This window comes from Adiantum capillus-veneris, chromosome 15 (genome assembly GCF_014529385.1).
Source record: "Adiantum capillus-veneris isolate H3 chromosome 15, ASM1452938v2, whole genome shotgun sequence".
NCBI classification, from domain to species: Eukaryota; Viridiplantae; Streptophyta; class Polypodiopsida; order Polypodiales; family Pteridaceae; genus Adiantum; species Adiantum capillus-veneris.
Window position 1 is genome coordinate 2544848 of NC_140945.1, and position 20221 is coordinate 2565068.

Consider the following 20221-nt stretch of genomic DNA (forward strand, 5'->3'; position numbering starts at 1 on the left):
GCAAACTAGACATAATTAAGCAGGGTAAGCTATCGATCAAGAGTTATGCGGGGATGATCAACGAATAAACCAAGCAAATGAATGAACAACCCTTAGAGAACCAAATGCATGCATGGTTTTTGAGTCGATTCAAAAGTAAGAAACTAAGGGAGCAAGGGGTACCATCACCAACACGAAAGCTTTATGATCTAGTGTAGAGAGCTTTGAAGTTGGAGTAGTTGGCCAAGAAGGAGAAGGACCAAAAAGGAAGAACGAGTTCCAATGATAGTGGGTCATCAACTCAGGAACCTAGTAGCAATTTGAGCTCTTGGATAATGACTCAAAGGACTAGTCCAAGAATAAGAAGAGTGAGAGTGCACAAAGTAGGAAAAGGATCTAAGCGGCCATAGTCTAAATGGAGAAATGATTGACATGATGCCCGCTATTGTTGTGTACATCTAGAGCCTAGCTAATATAACCCAAACCCAAGGTACACTTGTAAAAGCAAAAAAGTGTATCCAAATGTGGTCTTTGTGGTTATTTTGTTACGGGTTTTTTAAATTTTATGGTTCAAAAGTTTCTACAACTTTATCCTTGGTCATTCCTCACATTGCTAATATGTGCTTGATCAACTGCCCTCTTTGTGAGCTGTCACTTCTCTAGGATACAAGATACAAACCATCTCCTTCATAGTTTGTCTATTCTAAACACTGTAATATCATACAAGATGTTACTTGAAACATTTTATAATCTAAACACTTTTATAGCATACATATGTTGCTTTAATTATTATGGAGAAAACTACCACCTATTCAATTCTTTTGCTTGGCATCATAATTACATTAGAGACTTAGGGGGGGGGGGGGGGGAGAGAGAGAGAGAGGTGAGAGTGTGTGTGTGTGTGTGTGTGTGTGTGTGTGTGTGTGTGTGTGTGTGTGTGTGTGTGTGTGTGTGTGTGTGTGTGTGTGTGTGTGTGTGTGTTGTCATGTATGTGATTAGGAGAGAGAAGGGAGGCAATTGCTAGCCCCCATGCTCAACGGAGGGCCACAAAATCGGGGAGAGATTGAGGGCATGTGGACCCAAGAGAGGGCATTGAAGGTCACTTTGGTTGCCAACTTGCCTTTTGTGAGGATGAGCCATGATAATCATGGGTTGGTGCAGGACTCCGCAAAAAGTGAGAACACAATACATAGGAAACTTGAGGGCTTAGGAGAGAGGTCAAGGCAAAACATAGTTTCATGACTTGTGAGTGATTAAGTGAGAGAGAGAGAGAGAGAGAGAGAGAGAGAGAGAGAGAGAGAGAGAGAGAGTGTCTGTGTGTGTGAGTGAATTTGCAAGTTCTTGCTTTCGATGTGGTAAATTTGGTCATATGCAATTTGAATGTCCAGAGCTAGTCTTACAACCCCCTCTTTCGGTGGTTCCTTTGTCTACCCTTGTCCCAAAAGGAAAACTTACCGGTGAAGCTAAATAGAATGAAGTCTCTATTGCTAAGGTGGTTCTGAAAGTGGAAAAAGGGAAAAGCAAGAAACTGCAGTCTATTGATTATGGGAATGGGAATGCGGAGAAAAAGAAATGTTGGGCCTAGTGATGTTAACTCATGGGTGGTGCCTAAAAAGTCAATGAAGATTCACACCCCATCCTCCTCTCGTAATTATGGGCCCCTCTTGCTGCTAATAAGAATGCATCATTTAAGTAACTTCCTTGTAATGACAATTGCACGTTGATTGACGCATGGGAAAAGAGATGCACTCTTACAAAATGTACTTTTTGGTGAGACTTCCACTACCCATGTAAATCGTGTGGACACATTTCCTGCATTAATTCAAAGGATGGGTTCTGGTATGGACGTAGTGGATGAAGATGTGTCTATGGGCACCTCTACTTGATTCATATGTTTTTTGTGTTTTGTATGTATGATTCATAATGCATAGTCACATTAAATGTATCTCGTACAATGTGCATGGGTTATGTAACCATGATAAATGGCGACTGACTTGACAATATGTACATACATGTAGGCCAGACATAGTTGTTTGCAAGAGCATAATCAACATGAGTTTTGCAAGATTATTCGGGTTTATTGATGCTAGTTTGTTATGAGCTTCGACTTATTTTACTGCATAACAATCTGCATGGCCGGTGGATGGTTGTGCAATGCTTGTTAAGTATATGAATTTGGAGGCATTTATGCATATACAGCCTTTGGGCAAAGAGCTGCTTTATGGTGAGACATCTCTTCTCACCCATGGATCTTTAATACATTTCTCTATGGTAATTTAATTAATACCCTAATAAAAATGATAGTATCATAGGCAATTTGCACATGTTGCTTGCAAAAAGGCAAGAATAGGATCATCTCTTTGATGTTGCTCAGATCATTGATTTATGGTGGTATTTGCATCCAAATGTTTCTCGATTTACCTTTTAGCATGCTGCTCACTCTTCTTATCAAGCACGGTTGGATCGTTTGGTATTTGCTTAATACGAAACAGTATGAAGATTTTGTATGTGATATGAGGATGCATTACACCTTGTAGTTATTTGATCATTACCCTGCTTTGTTGTCTTTGTACTTTGGCCAGTCTCTCTGTGATGGGCCTCTTCCTAGGAAACATTTATTGTATGTTAACAATGCTTATCTCACTCATGAGGTTTTTCGAGACATGATTTTTGATATTATTCCCCAACCGTTTTCCTACATGCATCTTGATCTTGATGTTGCATGGTATCGCTTTTTCATGAGGGTACAAAGTGTTATTCATGACTATGGCATGCATTACATGCAGTGCACTCGGGGCGATGTCGATGTTGCAAATTAGGTTTGTTAACGCCTGAAAGTATTGGTTGATTTGTGGCCTTTGTCTAACTCTAAAATGGCAGAGTTGTGTGAATGTTGTGTGTATATTCAGCATAATGATAAGTGGAAAATTGCTAAATGGCAGACGCATGCCTATTAACATGCTTTTATGGATAAAGGCTGCACTTCGAAGCAATTTTTCAAGCATCTGCATCATACAAGGGTCTCAATTAAGCGGGTTATGCTTCCCTCAGGGTGCTTGGAATTATTCAAAGCATGAACTTGCTGATGCCATGGTTCACATTATCGATAGGTGTTTGTTGCCCCCCTTAGACATCTTCAGCTATTCGTCAAACACGTCAATTTTTGCTTTGTTATGTTCATCCAATCCTGTCTTCGCAAGATGCACAATGTCTTGAGGATCCATTCCCTGCTTTTAATTACATAGTGTGTTGCTTGCATTGGGATGTTGGAAATCTCCTAGTTGGGATGGGCTTACTGTGAAATTTTTCCTCTCCTTTTGGGAGGTACTCCAACATCCATTGCTTTTCATGTTAATTGCAAAATGGGAGAAATAGGATTTGCCACTATCATGGAAAGTGGGTTTACTTAAATTGTTGCCTAAGCAAGCACTTCACAAGCAATCCTCTCACTAGCAGCCCATTACTTTGATGCCGGTGGTTTAAAGATATTGGCTAAGATGTTGGTGCATCACATTAAGGACCATCTACTTACATTAGGAAAGAAATGGACTCATTTTCAGGCCTTTTAGCTCTAGTGAGAGGATGCTCCTCAACCAATAGGAAGAAGGTTAACGTTACGTTAGTAAAGTTTTTTTCTTAATTTTTGAACGTCCATAAAAACCATTTTTGCAATGGGAATGGCCTATGAACTTTGAGAATAACGGACTTAAGAGAATGAAGGTGAGCATTTTCGTGAGATCACTTTGAGAACATAGAGGGTGAACTTAATTAATTGTAGCAACATAAACATAGTACTTAATTAACTTGGCATGAACAATACTTTTGCAAGAGAGAGAGTATCAGAGAACATAACAATAGTTGAGGATCGGATTTACTTGGAGCCAGTCCCCCCTCCAAAAGGCATTTGTATTATAGATTATCCCATCAAGAGAGACTTTGTTACAATACAATCTTTGTGTTCCTTGTGACCTTGGTGATGCTATGAAGATGGAAAGCTTCATGTATCACGAGCTTAACATAAACTTTGCAAAAAACATTAACTATCCAAGCCTCAGTCCCAAGGCCTCAAACACCTTCGAAGGTGGAGAGAGCTAGCGGGGAATGAGGGTAGGGAAGAGGAAGAAGAAACATTCCATAGGAGAAAGAAATAGTTCCTCACTTATCATCACTCTTCTTGCTTAGCATAGCATAATAGCATAGTAATGAAGATGAAGAAGATGTCAAGCTTAAGAACTGAAGCATGGCTCTTGGTTGGATTTGCATTCCATAGCCAAGAGTGTTGGGGTAGGCTCTCCACTTCTAAACAAACTTGGAGAAGGAGATGGATCTCTTGCATTTTGCACTCCACACAATGAGAGAATGTGTGTGTGAGTGTGGGAGAGTATACCCCCCCTCTCATGCTTGGTCCACACCTCTCTCTCTCTCTCTCTCTCTCTCTCTCTTATTTTATTTTATTATTTCCTTTGGACATGTGTCCTCTTTTCCTCTTTGAGAGAAAGAACTTAATGATTTATTTTTATGTATCTAAATTCTCATTGGACCTCTTTAAGACCTATCCAATAGCATTCGAACACATCATGAGGGCCACATGTGGAGGATCATTTGAACATGTGTCTTTTATGCTTTGTAAGTCATTTGGTTGAATAGAATACTTCAAGGACTTATTCAATCAAGCATGGAACGTTCATGTCTCTTGAGAGGTATATTTGAATTGAATACTTCAAGAACTTTAATCATTTAAGCATGTGAGAAACACCTCAAGCTTTTGGATAAAGTTCCCACTAAAACTTAGCAAGCCGATAAGCACCTCATGCTTGGGTAGGATTCCCACCTCAAGGTCAATCCTAGCTTGCCTAAGGTTTGCCTAAGGTTAAAGGACTTTTGAACACTAACTTTTGGAGGTCCTTAATGAAGCTAACCCTACGGTCTTTTAGCTCCATTAGGTAGCATTGCTCTTTGACAGACCATCTCTCATTTGGACCCCTTTACCATTGGCCCTGTCTTGAGATAGATCCGTAAGCACATGTCTATAGTCTAACCCTTGTTCTCATTTGTTATCCCACATTAAATGATCAGTTTAATATGAGAAAATCATTTGGGTTGGTTAGATATTAGATTTTATGACATTAGCTCTCTCTTGAAATCATACTTGTCCTCGACTATGAGGTAAAGCCATAGTCATTAGTCAATTTGTCTTAGCGGATAGAGGATCCTTTTTTACCCCAGGACATCATTCCAAGATGGATGACTATCCATTTGGTGCTTGGGAGACATAGCTACTGCAAGCATGTCTGCTCTTTAGTCCATTTCAACCTCCCAAGTAGATTGACAAATTCTACATGGTGTTTGAGAGACGTCGTCGTCACAAACATGATTCTTAGTATGCATACTACTTAAATTTGAGCACAATAAAGAGGGAATTAGTATTATAAGACAAAAACATTGATCATTTAAAAGAAACATGTACATTTTCTTACTCTAATGTAGCATTGTAAGCGTTGACAAGGTTCATACTATCCTTAAGCTCGATTCCTTGCATCCATCTAGCATCTTCAAAAGGATAATTTAATTACTTAATAAGATACCGTCGGATAATCTTACCATGTTATAGTACCTTGTTTTCATGCCGAAGGATAGCTTCGGGTTGTAGCACCTATTCTTGGTCTTCGATTTCGGGAGGGTCTTCAATAATTGGTTCATTTGGAGGGTCTCCTTTGTAGGGCTTAAGTAGGCTCACATGAAAAGCATTGTGTATGAGCCAATGGTTAAGCAACTTGAGTTGATACCTCATTGATTGACTTCAAAATTTGAAAAGGATCATAGTATCTTTTTGCTAGTTTAGCATAATACTTTTGATGGCCCATAGGACTTTTGCCCGTCGTTTGCCTCAATCAAGCCTTAGGAAACTTAAGTAAGACCCAATCATTTTCTTTGAAAGTTAAGGCCCTTCTGTGCTTGTTAGCAGTAGCTTGTTGCCTTAGTTGAGAGATGGATATCGCCTCCTTAATCTTTTGAAAAGATGCTTGCAGGACACAGCTATACTCATCGGCAGAGAAGATCTTCCCATGTACTTTAAGTAGCAAGGGACTTTTAGGTCTTCCCTCTATGATTTCAAAAGGTGCTTTTCTCGTAGAAGGATGGATAGTATTATTGTATGCATACTCTACAAGAGGTAAGTACTTTTTCCATTGTGAGCGTTGATCTACTTCTGTAACATAGTTCTTTAGTAGATCAAGAATCGTAAGATTGTCTATCTCGCTTTGGCCATCCGTTTGTGGGTGATAGGCCGAAGAGAAATTTAATCTTGTACCTAGATTTTGAAAGAGACATTTCTAAAAATTACTGGTCATTCTAGGATCTCTATCTGACACGATGAATGTTGGCAATCCATGGTGTTTGAAAATCTGGGATATGAAGAGAGTTGCCATTTAGTGTGCCTTAATAGTCTTCTTGACAAGGATAAAGTGTGCTTGCTTGCTAAACCTATCAACTATTGTCCATATTCCCGTATTCCCATGGATAGACTTGGGTAATCCAAAAGTAAAATCCATGGATATACTCTCCCATAGTGAATTAGGGATTGGCAATGGCTGGAGTAATCCAAGTTGCTTCCCTCTATCATACTTGGTCTTTTGGCATACCACACATTTTGAAACATACTCTTGTATGTCCACTTTCATGGTAGGCCAATAAAAGTACGTCTCTACTCCTCAAAGAGTAGGTTGAATGCCTCTATGCCCAACATAGGGAAGAGCATGGGATTCATACATGACTTTCTCACGAAGGGAGTGGGTAACACATAGCCTATTTCCATGGAGAAGATAACCATTCTGCAAGGTTAATGGTTCCTCTTCTTCCCCAAAGCAAGGGCTAACATTATGTCTTTAAAGTCAGGGTCAGTACCATACTCATCTATCATAGAAGATAGATCATTGTGAGTTGCTATAGACACAGCATTAACCTTTGGTTGTCATGAAAGTGCGTCAACCACTTGATTGTGCTTACCAGCAATGTCAGCAATGTGGAAATTAAATTGCGAAAGAAAATTTTCCCACCTCATTTGTTTGTCGAAAAGCTTTGTTTGCGTCATGAAGTACTTGAGAATTTGATGGTCTGTTCATAAAATGAATAGAGTCCCCAATAAATAGTGCTTGTCTAACTCATGTAGAACAACTAAAAGCTCTTTCTCATAAATTCCCAAGACCTGTTCATCCATATTGAGCCTTCGGTTCTCATATGCTATGGCATGCCCTTCTTGAAGCAAGACTGCTCCAAGGTAATCACCACAAGCATCACATTGGACCTCAAATGGCTTTAAGATATCCGGAAGCATGAGGACTGGTTGAGGTAAGCTTCTCTTTGAGCTTGTCAAAAGATTTTTGCTCCTTAGCAGTCCATGAATACTTAACATTCTTCTTTGTTAAGTCATGTAATGGTCCTACTATTTGAGAAAATTTTTCTATGAAGCGTCTATAGTAGTATGCACAAATACCAATAATGCTTCTTAGCTCATGTAGATTCCTTGGGTTAGGCCATGATTTTATTACCTCTAACTTTGATGGATCCATATGGATACCATCTTGAGAGATAATATGACCTAAGTATTGAATCTCTTGAAGGAAAAAATCGATTTTCTTTTGCTTGAGAAAAAGCTTGTTCTCCCTCAATGCTTGACAAATTACTTGGAGATGTTGCGTGTGTTCCTCCAAGGACTTGGAGTAGATGATGATATCATCAAAGAACACCCCAGTGATCTTGCAGTAGGGTCTAAATATTTTCTCCATCAAATGATTGAATGTGGCAGATGAATTGGTCAAGCCAAAAGGCATGACTAGATATTCATAAAGACCAAACGTTGTACGAAATGCAGTCTTTAGGATATCTTCCTCCACTATCCTTATTTGATGATAGCCACTTTTAAGGTCAATCCTACTGAAGTAGGTAGAGCCTTATATCTTATCAAACAGATCTTCTACTCGAGGTATGAGAAATTTGTTTTTGATAGTGATATGGTTTAGTGCGCGATAGTCCACACACATGCGGTATGTACCATCTTGCTTTTTCACTAAAAGGACTGGAGAACAAAAGGGAGAGGAATTGGGTCCCACCAGCCCTTTGTCTACCAATTCTTTGTACTTGCCTTATAATCTCTTCTTGTTGAGCTTGGGAAACTTGATAAGGAGGCTTGTTAGGTGGTGAGCTTCTTGATAGGAGCTCAATTCGATGGTCATCATCCCCTCGTTTTGGAGGTAAGTCCATAGGGATATCATCAATGAACACTCCTTGGAATCCTTTTAAAAAGTTAGACAAGTCTAAATCAAGAATCTTCTTGATTCCTACCATTTTCACTTGATAAACCATTAGCGTCATTAATGGATTCTTTGACAAGAACCATGTACGCAGAAATCGAGGTTTTCATTGACTTATCAAAAGTTGGTGGATTTACAAGTGGTATAGTACGACCAGACTCATTAGCATCTATATACATGTTCTTTCCCGTGTAGGTGAAGTAGATTCTCCTTTCAGGGAACTTCATGTTGGCAGCCATGCGATCAAACCATGGCACCCCTAGGATAGCATCCTCATGTTGGAGAGGAGAGATGAAAAAGTCTTCTTTGTCGGCATATCTTTGGACAAGAAGCCTCAACTTCCCAATCAAGGGAGTAACGGAGGCTTGTTGTCCCTTGGAAGTTGTGTCAGCCGTTACAATATCTCCCATCTCGAAAGCTTGAATGCCTAACTTGGTGGCCAACTCCATTGATATGAAGTCGTGAGTAGAGTCAAGGTCAAACAAGATGAAGGCATCATGCTCCCTTACCTTTCCCCAAGCATAGGAGAGAGGTGATCCTTTGCAATGAGCATTCTCTTTTGGAGCTTCGATAGTGGAAGCTCTAGGAGTCTCATTGTGAGCATTCCTTTTGGGGCAAGAACGATAACCATGTCCTTGCTCCCCACACTTAAAACATTTGTGATCCTTGCAAAAAGTTTGAAACTCTTCAGGAGAGAGTTTATTTTTACCTTTGTAAACTCCTTTCTTCTTGGACCAATTGTTGTTGTTGTTGTTGTTGGAATGGCCTTGGGCAAAATTTTGTGCATTGATTTTTCCCTTTGCATCACTTTTGTCTTTATTTTCCATGGGCTTGACATTCCGTAGCTCCTTGTTGAAAATTGATGCACGAAGCAACCATGGTATGGTGGATTACTTTGCTAATAGAACTAGGCCATTGAGAGTTGACATACTCGGCCATCTCTTAAGGTAATCCCACACAAAATTGTTTCTTTTGCTCGGTGAAGTCTATCTTTTCAAAGACAGTAGCCTTGAGATGTAAATCCCAAAACTTGTCCACATATTTGTGAATAGACTCATAAGAGAGAAGCCTCAAACTCCGCCATTTGATGAGCACTTTGTCCTTTGCATCGCTTGCAAGGAATTGCTTCATGATGGAAACTCGTAGAGTTTTCCATGTCTTTGGGGATGCGTCGTTGCCACAAAGGCTAGCCCACCATTGACGAGCCAATTTTTGAAAGTTCATAGCTACATGGCGAAGCTTGGAGGACTCCGTGAAGCCCTCATCTCCAAAGGCCGCATCAAATTGTTGGATGACGACCAATACTTTGTCGGTAGCACCAAAGGTTTTATCATAGGTGAGAAAAGAGATACTCTTTCCTCCCTCTTTAAACTTCTTTAGCTTTTGTGACCTTCACCATGCAGGGTCAGATTTGCAATGTCCTCCCCTCTATATTCTCTAGAAGAATAGCCATAGCTTTCATCGGTAGAGGAGGAAGGTGAAGAAGAAGGAAAAGAGGGTGACCTCTTCCTTGCCCTTTTCGTAAACTTTGTTTCCTCTCTTCCCTTTTGGAGTGAAGAGGAGAAGGACCATGGGTTAACCATTTCCTCTTGGGAGGAGTTGGCGATCGTTTAGTCCGCCTTCTTCGTGGAGCCACATCTTCGGAGGAACTTAGGGATTCATTACTTTCTTGATCTTTGGATTCCTCCTCTCGTATGGGAGAGAGTCTTCTTTTGGGGGTCTCATCAAGAGTCCTCCTAAGCTCTCTCTCCTCTTGGAGAGGAAAGGAAATCCCATAAGCACAAAGTTGTTGAGTAACTTCGGCTTCCAAAGCCGGGTTGCCCATAGCTTGTTGCAACCTAGTAACAAGACAATAAACAAACATGAGGGCATCATCATTAGCACCTTCAAGTGCGAAATCAAAGTTATCAATGTTCATTCTACTCTCTTGGTTATTATTAGCCATGTTAATTAAACTTATGTGTTTACTTAGTGTATGCTTTGGCAATTCAAAACCTTAGTTGCTACTCCTCTTAGCCTTTGAAAATAGGCACTTAAGTATCTACACCCAGGGCTCAAATTGGTTAATTATAGAGTAGTGGAGTGGGTCTAACATAGCGAAGTTGCCGAGGGATAGCTCCTTTCGGACTTCTTATGGCTCAAAAATGGTAAAGCCGTAGGCAAGTCTAAGAAGACTCCATTATTAAGACCAAATCTCTTGAGGTGTGCACCATATCCCACATAGTGGGTTCAACAAAACCGATAATAGATCCGAGTCCCACTTACCCTAATTTAATTAACAAAATCAACCATAAATAGGCTACTTAAAGACCTCTCTTCTTCAGCAAGAAAAGAGAAACTAAATGCTCTGATACAAACGTAATGGGAATGGCCTATGAACTTTGAGAATAACGGAATTAAGAGAATTAAGGTGAGCATTTATGTGAGATCACTTTGAGAACATAGAGGGTGAACTTAATTGATGGTAGCAACATAAACATAATACTTAATTAACTTGGCATGAACAATACTTTTGCAAAAGAGAGAGTATTAGAGAACATGACAATAGTTGAGGACCGGATTTACTTGGAGTCAGTCCCCCCTCCAAAAGACGTTTGTATTACGGATTCTCCCATCAAGAGAGACTTTGTTACAATACAATTTTTGTTTTCCTTGTGACCTTGGTGATGCTATGAAGATGGAAAGCTTCATGTATCACGAGCTTAACATAATCTTTGTAAAAAGCATTAACTATCCCAAGCCTCACTCCCAAGGCTTCAAACACCTTCGAAGGTGGAGAGAGCTAGCGGGGAATGAGGATAGGGAAGAGGAAGAAGAAACATTCCATAGGAGAAAGAGATAGTTCCTCACTTATCATCACTCTTCTTGCTTAGCATAGCATAATAGGATAGTAATGAAGATGAAGAAGATGGCAAGCTTAAGCTTTGAAACATGGCTCTTGGTTGGATTTGCATTTCATAGCCAAGAGTGTGTAGGCTCTCCACTTCTCAACAAACTTGGCACTCCACACAATGAGAGAATGTGTGTGTGTGGGAGAGTATACCCCCCCCTCTCATGCTTGTTGAGAAGTGTAGGCTCTCCACTTCTCAACAAACTTGGCACTCCTCACAATGAGAGAATGTGTGTGTGTGGGAGAGTATACCCCCCCCCCTCTCATGCTTGGTCCACACTCTCTCTCTCTCTCTCTCTCTCTCTCTCTCTCTCTCTCTCTCTCTCTCTCGTATTATTTTATTATTTCCTTTGGACATGTGTCCTCTTTTTTCTCTTTGAGAGAAAGAACTTCATTATTTATTTTTATATATCTAAATTCTCCTTGAACCCCTTTAAAACCTATCCAATAGCATTGAAACACACCATGAGGGCCACATGTGAAGGATCATTTGAACAATTGTCTTTTCTGCTTATTAAGTCATTTGGTTGAATGGAATATTTCAAGAACTTTAATCATTTAAGCATGTGAGAAACACCTCAAGCTTTTGGATAAAGTTTCCACTAAAACTTAGCAAGCCAACAAGCACCTCATGCTTGAGTAGGATTCCTACCTCAATGTCAGCCCTAGCTTGCCTAAGGTCAAAGGACTTTCAAACACTAACTTTTGGAGGTCCTTAATGAAGCTAACCCTACGGTCTTAAAGTCCATTAGGTAGCATTCCTCGCTCTTTGACAGACTATCTCTCATTTGGATCCCTTTATCGGTGGCCCGTGTTGAGATAGATCCGTAAGCACATGTCTATATTCTAGACCTTGTTCCCGTTTATTATCCCACATTAAATGATCAATTTAATATGAGAAAATTATTTAGGTTGGTTAGATATTAGATTTTATGATAATGTTGGTGAAATTGTCACTATCACCAGAAAAGTAAGGCGCTTGATAGTGACATCTTGCACAAGTGCCAAACGCCTTTTTATAACCCGATGTTGCTATCCTATAAAGTAAGTTACTTCTACGTATACATCTCGCGCAAGCATTAATCACCTATTTATGAGCTCCTCGTAATTCAAATTTGAATGGATCGTACTTGATAGCGATTGATAGGTTACTATTTAAGACTATGAAGAGGTCAGAACCAAGCTAATAGAGGCCCATGAGGGGTCTGTTGAGCCTCTATTTCATTGGTTCAGACCTCCTAAGACCTAAGCTTAAAAATGTTATATCTTCAGCTAGAGATGTCAAATTTGAGCGTTTTAAAGTGCTATCCTAAGGTTTTTGGACGTTTTGGATGCATCCATGGTATTCTTCATGCATTTTGAAACTACCTCTTATACGTTTTCTCTCATCGCACATCACATCACTCATTAAGATTCATAGATATGGATTTTTGTGCACATTTAAGTTGGGCTCTCAAAAAGCATTTTATACAAGCATGCATTTAATTGATCAAGCAAACTTTTAAGTATGTACCATGAGAAATAGAATTCCAAAAGATTACTTTTGTATTTTCCAGAATTACCTCTCTATGCTGAGTTGGCGTTTTTTCGAGGGCCCAAAATTGAGTCCAAATTTCTCTTAATGCAGGACTTCATCAAGCTCAGTATGATTTCATTCCACGTCGTGAGATCATGGACAATTTGGCTAATGTTATAATTGACATGGAGAATGCTAAGTACACCCCATAAGATGTGTTAGTTATGCAAGTTGATATTGAAAAGGTCTTTGACATTGTGCAAGGTCTGGTCCTAAATTGGCCAATGTGGCTTGATTCTTGTATGCTTGTAAGTACGTCTTTAGGGATCCTAGACAGGGAATTGACGAAATCTTCGCCTCTTGGTTGTTCGGTTAGGCAAGGCTGCCCCCTTAGTGCTTTCTTGTATGTTATTGCCACCCACCCCCTGTTGATGTATCTTGATTACTTAACCTTTGTTGAGCATCGCCATGGTTTGTAGTTACCCTCGGGTCATACCTTTATTGGCACGCTTATAAAGACTTCTTGTTTATGCCTTGCAACCAGCAGGTTGATGTCCAAGTGATTATGGCAGCTTTGGAATTGTGGTTGGTCTTAAAGTCAATTTTCGTAAATTGAAGCTTCTGCCACTTCGTTCTTGCAATTGGCAGAGTCTATTGTGGCCAAGTGAGATTGTTCCTCCAAATGTGATCACCAGGCATTTAGTGTATCCAATTGGATGGAATGTCACTCAAACTCAAAAAGAGGATTGGGTTATGTGACGCTTGAATGTCAAATTGCATTACTACAAGCTATCCACTTGGCTAGTGCATGTTCGCTTGCGAATCGTTCAGAGTATCCTACTGGCATATGTTCATTTCTTTTTGCCAGTGATGCATTGGCCTCTCCATTGTCTTGATTCTCTCATGTCAATCATTTTGTCTATTTTGTGGTGAACTCATGCTCACAAAAAAGACTTGCATTTGATGTTGATGGAGAAGCTTTGCACTCCTAAACATTTTGGTGGTCTCAAATCTTGGAGTTGCGTAGGCATGTTCTTGCTATGAAAGCTATGCTATTGCATGCACTTGCGCAATAAATTCAGCCTTGGACTCTTATGCTTGCATGTCTAAGCCAGTATGTTGTTACATCCTCATTTGGCCACTAGCAATCATCTAATATTTGGTAAGATGGAAGGGCACATTCTTGGATGTCCTCTTGATTCCACTTTGCTCTCAGCTTGGAAAAAGGTTATAATTCATCTTTCGTGGAATGCTTGACGGGAAGGGAATTCACTTTGTTTAAAGAATCTTCAGTGGAGCCAAGCATTCTCTCTTACCTTGGTTGACCGCTCACCTTGCAAGGCATCTTTCCTCTCTTGCCATGGCATCCGGGTGGTTGAGGATGTGGAGGCGGCCAGATTCACTTTTGAATTTACCTTCACTACTCGCTATTTTGGACTGGGCGTGCATTAGCATCAATTCTAAACAAAACTTCAACCCATGCTAGTTGATTTTTCCCCCATTTCACCTTTTACCTGATGGTGATCACATGTCTTATTGCAATTTTCGCAAAACGCACTTTCAAGATATTTCTGCCTATCGAGTTTATGCTCTTCTTCTACCGCATCCTTGGATTGTTGATCACTATATTGCTCTTTGACACATGCACAAATAGATTATCTAGTGGAGAAAACTTCTCTCTACCCCGTGGATTAGCCATTTGCCTCATAAGGAGCGGTTGTTTCTTTGGCATTGTTTGCTTGGAGTGCTCCCGGTGGACACTTTTCTTAGGCATTTTTGTGTCCGTTGCTCGACTGCAAAAGAGAATGTTTGCCACTTGTGGGATTGTTGCATTACTAGAGATCTCACTCACCGTTTATCAACGTGTATGTGGCTCTATTTTCTAGCGATGGTTTCCAGTAAACAATTTTGGGCATTTGGCATTTTCTCACCAACATTGTAACAATTTATGGTCTACTTCATGTGCGTCACATTTTGGGCTTATTGGACCCTATGGCATCAACGTAATGGCTATATATTCCATCACATTCATGAAGATCTTTGCAGTTTGCCTCGGAAGTTGGTGAGATCATCACAAAGATACACCACCTTTCATACGAATGCTTTTAGCCATATTGTACAACCAAACACCTCTGTGTTCTTTCCCTTGCATATGGTCTTTTCGTAGGGTTTTTCCTCACTTAAAGGTTTCCCACTAGTAAATTAATCAAACTGATCTACAAAAAAAAAGTGTGTGTGAGAGAGAGAGAGAGAGAGAGAGAGAGAGAGCACATTTGGGCTCCATTTGATACATCTTTGCCACTAGAAGATTTGCTTCAAAAGTGGGATGGTATTAAAGTAAGAGCTAGTGAGACATTCGGTTTAATCTCATGAAGAGCTTCATGAAGATTTGATACTATCAAAACTACCAACCTATCCTCTCAATGTCATCAAATGAGACACCATAACATGTGGCCTACTACAAAGTCATTTATTTCATCACTCAAGCACAAAGCAAAGCGGACCCCTAGTTTATATCAAGAGCATATACAAGCTTTCTCAATCCAATATAGCTGAGCATCATATTCAAGGCTGACAGGCAAAATTTATGTATTTTTGAGTGTTTTGCTCATTTTTATTAACTATAAATGTGAGCTACTCCCAAAAAATACACTGAAGTAGCCCGACAAAATTTGATGTCTAAACTTTGAAGGGCAAGGGTGCTCACCAAAAATCAATTGTAATTATATTCCATGAATCCTAATTTGACTACTCAACACATACAAAAAGAAAAATAAAAAAAGCTTATGCCAAGAATGTGGAAAATAAAAGGTCCCACTTAAGTTCATACATAAAAACAAAAAGGCATAAATGCTCCAAGTCTCCTATCAAAATGATTTGAGTAGCCTAAAAGCTTTTTCGATGAACTACAAATTCTCCAAATGCAAACCCTTACTTCAAATGTGCATTGTAAACCGTAAACAACATACCTACTATAGAGCACGCTACACCTAACAAGAAACTAATACAAATTTCTATCATAGAATTGTCACCTCCAGCAAGAAACTTACGGAGCAGATTCCCAGCTTGCACATCAAAATCCTATTAATATCTATAAACTTAGAGGCACAGTTATGCATCATAGCCATAAAACTTGAAGCATTTGTCAGGGGGTCGAGTCTTTGACTCATCTTCAAAAGCCCAACTACAACCTAAAATACTTGTAAATCGGAGAAATTTTCAAAGATACTCCAAAATGTTCAATGTATAAAGCACTAATAGATCTCCTTTGGAGAAGCAAATAGCAGAGTTAGGAATGCTATCATATATTCATGAATATATTCCTACCCCAAAAGATGGGTAGCACTGCCACATGCTTTTCACGCATTCCTTCACCCATGAATATATCAGCCAGTTCTATTACAAAAAAGATAGTCAGAAAAAAATAGATAATCATGGGAAACATGATAATGTACACATATAGGAAGCCACAAAAACAAAGCATTGCTTACTACTAGTCTGGCACCAAGGGATTTTTGTCATTGTACTCAAAGCTCTGCATGCATGCACTAAGCTTAGTTTTTGAAATAAACTTTTTCTAATAAGCCAATGTGGGTTTGATACCAAGAAGAAGAAGAAGAAGAAGAAGAGAGTTTTCCCAAGGGACCTTAAAGATCTAGCCGATGAGGAGAGTTGAACTCAAGACCTGTTATTCAAGAGGGAAATGGTATAACCAATCTACCACACTTGGGTGATAAAAAGGTTATACCATTTTCCTCTTTATATTAGCACACACACACGCGAGAAGAAGAGAATTTTAACGTCGTAGGAAACTATCCCAAGAGACCTTAAAGATCTAGCCAACGAGGAGAGTTGAACTCAAAACCTGTTATTCGAGAGGGAATGTAACAAGCAGTGTATTTTATTAGACCCATAGGTCAACTTCCACCTCCAAAGGCCATAGATCCTCCTGTCTTCAATCCACCATCTGACGTAGCCACACAGTAGGATTTTACAGTAGACCACATCTTATTGTCTCTCAAACAGTAACTTTGAGAGAAGGGAAAGGTGAGTATAATGCACTTCTGCTCTGCTGTGTGGATTTGACTAGTACATGGCCATAGATGCCTAAAGACGTTTTGCAAGCACGACCGGTTTCAAAGGTATATAAAGTTTTCCAGTGTAACCTGTTCTTCATGCAATTTGACTCAGATAAGCTCTCTATTACAGGCTAGCATGCATAACCCAATCCAAGATTACATCGACTTCAAGAAAATTACAATGTAGCTTGCCTCACTCTAGGTAAGGGATCATTATCTTACGAGTCATCAGCCCTAATCCAAGATAACATCGACTTCAAGATAATTACAATGTAACTTGCCTCACTCTAGGTAAGGGATCATTATCTTACGAGTCATCAGCCCTAATCCAAGATTACATCGACTTCAAGATAATTACAATGTAACTTGCCTCACTCTAGGTAAGGGATCAATTTCTTACGAGTCAATACACACAGAGTGCTCTAAAAATACTTCGGCAAAAGTAAAAGCTTTCATGGTTGACATATATTGCTATATTGCTGGTGTTTAATAACAGGGGCCATCAAGGCTAATGCACTTTATTACTTTGAAGCTCCTTAACTGTAATTGTGGACAGTGTGAACATGAAGGACTATTTTTCTACGTGTAGATTTGATTACTAAACTGCTCTTCAGTACTTATATATAAGACCACAATCCTCCATGAATACATGTGAGTCACCTTGTTGTTGTAAATGCTTCACTGCATATCAGATATGACCACAATACTCCAAAGGAAATGGGAATACATGAAAAGTCCCCCTTGTTTTAAAAGCCTAACCAGCAAACATGGGGGTGAAGTAATGCCTCATCTAGCAACCTCAGTCAAAGCATGGGACCCAATCAGAACCACAATTAATCCCCATTCAGCGACAAAAACCCTACCCATAGAACAAAGGCAGAAAACAAACTGCACCATACCTAAATAGGATAGAACAATAGCCCTACGGATGGGATTAAAAAGCTGTTGCTCCCACTGGTGCTACACTGTATTCCACGGTTGACATTTTGAGGGTAATAGGCATAAACTTGCTTTCCATAATCTGCGAGGCACAAAAGACAAACAGCATTAATGCAGGAGGCATAAGACACCAAAAATTAAACCTGATACTCGTCCACTGCACATTTACCTCCACATAAGAAGAATGCTGAGTAAAACTATCCCTTGCATCCTCTGCACAGTCAAACCAGAGTCAGCTTGAAGCCAAATAGTAGCTGATAGCTGGACACGAGGCAGAACAAGCCAACCTGAGGGAAACCGCATAACCATGCCGTGTGTATAGCCCTTGTTGAGACTACTAATGTTTGTACCTAGGAGAGCCACCATTATGAATGCATCAACACTTCTAATGCTTTGACATTTCCGTCCACATATAGAAAGCAACTAACCAGAGGTGTGCTGAACCACAAGTGTTCCAAGCTCCTCTGCTAGAGCTGATACCAAGTCAAAACTCTCTTGAATCCTGATGGGATCTGTGTCTGCCTTCACTTGCAGCAACGTGAGGGACTCAATCCCTTGTTCAAAGGCCTGAGGCAACCAGATTAGACTGACAACCCACACTATACTAAGCAACCTTAAATCCACACAACGACACAAACCTCCCCACGCCGAAAGATAGGCTCTATGTCATCCTCCACTTCAGCCTCATAGTCTACACAAATAAGGCCCTACTCACGCACAACAAATCATGCAAGTAACACATTCTCAGAACATCTGAAAAGACCAGATCTTCTTGAAGCTCCACACATTAAAACATGGAGGTTCTTACATCTCCTCATACATTGTAATAAGGAATGATGTACTCATTTGCCACCTTCCACCGAGATGGACTTTCATAGTAGCTTTCCAGGGCTTCTCTAGAAGGGAAGCGCATGAAAAGTCCATGTGTGGACCCATCCGCGTTCCGACTGTTGGTGCTACCTGTGAGGCCAACCCCAGACCGTGCACACATAGGAGGAAATCACACGGTTATCTTTCTCAGTTTCAAACATAGTCATTAATTTGCAAAGATACACACCTAAGGAGATTGATATGATGCCCCGTAGCTGATACTGCAATGTATATAAGTGATCCAGCATGTCTTTTTCTTGCTCTTCTGTAAACCCCATTTTCATTTGGAAGATAACAACATGTTCTATCACTTTCCTGAAAGGCATAAATTATCTAGATACATGAGATGTTCAAGATTTGCAACCAGCTCTGCATAGGCAATCCACTTCTGCAGCTCAAAAGAAGAGAGAAATATGAGCATTCTCTGCTCATCCATATTCATCTCCTCCCATTGCGCACACAGATGCAAAGAAAACAAAAGCCTGTTTCGTGTCCAGACGCAAACCTCTTGCGAACTGTCGGCTTGACATACTCCAACTCGTCTGGAAGACGGCTACAGGCGCTTACCTCTGTCATGGGTCGCCTTAAATGCCAGCTAGACCTCCGATGGGCTGCATGCCAGTCCACGATTTCAATTAAGAGGCGCGTGCGTGCGTGTGTGGAGAGAGAGAGAGAGAGAGAGAGAGAGAGAGAGAGAGAGAGAGAGAGCACCTTGTGCAGAACGTAAAACTAAGAACGCAGGCAAGCAGCAGTCGATGGAGAGTACAAGGGACGAGCCCTTCGACATGATCGTCGGCACCACCGCCACCCAGCATATACGCCTGCGTTGTGTTTATCCACATGATCAAGGTACTCTTGCACTCACTGTCGCTGCTGCTCCTCCGCACCTTTTGGATATCTGTTCTCTAGGCCAAGAAATGATGACAAAAACATATTTTCTAGCGGTGTGGAGGGTGCATAGCCATGGCTCTCTTCTCTCTCGTTTCTTAACATATTCAAAACCCACCACTAAGTGGAGTTCAACTTAATGGCATCGCATAAATTTTTGGTATCTTGATCAAGGGGATGGATATGCAGAGAGCTTTGGGGTGAGATTTTTTTCCCAACCAATGCCACCCACTACCACCAATTGTCACTAATTCCTGCCTCCCACCAGTGGCAAGTGGTCTTTCATTTGAGTTGTTGCAACCCTTCTTACTCCTCCACATGGTGCCACCATTTGCCAAACCCAGTCCTCTCCCAAGTTCCAACCACCCCCTCTCTATATCTCCCTCATCATGTCTATCACTATCTCTCCTTCTCTCTCTTCCCTTCCTATCCCTTCTCTCTCTCTCTCTCTCTCTCTCTCTCTCTCTCTCATAACAGGTCTTGAGTTCAACTCTCCTCTTCGCAGATAGATCTTTAAGGTCTCTCAGGATAGTTTCCTACAACATTAAAATTCTCTTCTTCTTCTTCTTCTTCTTCTTCTTCTTCTTCTCTCTCTCTCTCTCTCTCTCTCTCTCTCTCTCTCTCTCTCTCTCTCTATATATATATATATATATATATATATATATATATATATATAATGCAGTCGTTTTTGACTTGGTAGAGAGTAGTTCACTCTTTTGATCATAACTTCTTCATCCGGAGTCTGATTTGA

The 20221-nt window shown here is 40.3% G+C and overlaps 1 protein-coding gene across 4 annotated transcripts; it reads right to left on the bottom strand.

Annotated features, from left to right (window-relative positions):
* Positions 1-15760: 15760 nt before the first annotated feature.
* Positions 15761-19546, bottom strand: LOC147440172 (stress-response A/B barrel domain-containing protein UP3-like). Of its 4 annotated transcripts, XR_015190361.1 has the most exons (11): positions 19294-19546; positions 19088-19193; positions 18770-18897; positions 18533-18672; positions 18351-18419; positions 18141-18279; positions 18000-18062; positions 17882-17925; positions 17673-17794; positions 16186-16229; positions 15761-16090 (listed from the first exon to the last, which is right to left on the bottom strand). XR_015190361.1 is itself a non-coding variant. In XM_086529936.1 (10 exons), exons 1-9 carry the CDS (start codon positions 19367-19369, stop codon positions 17708-17710), a joined length of 852 nt encoding a protein of 283 aa, XP_086386062.1. In that variant the 5' UTR covers positions 19370-19546; the 3' UTR covers positions 15761-16090; positions 17673-17707. The 4 variants fall into 4 exon arrangements, 3 of the variants coding, with proteins under 3 accessions (XP_086386062.1, XP_086386063.1, XP_086386061.1); XM_086529936.1 differs by lacking the exon at positions 16186-16229; XM_086529937.1 differs by lacking the exons at positions 15761-16090; positions 16186-16229 and adding an exon at positions 17212-17563.
* Positions 19547-20221: the final 675 nt, after the last annotated feature.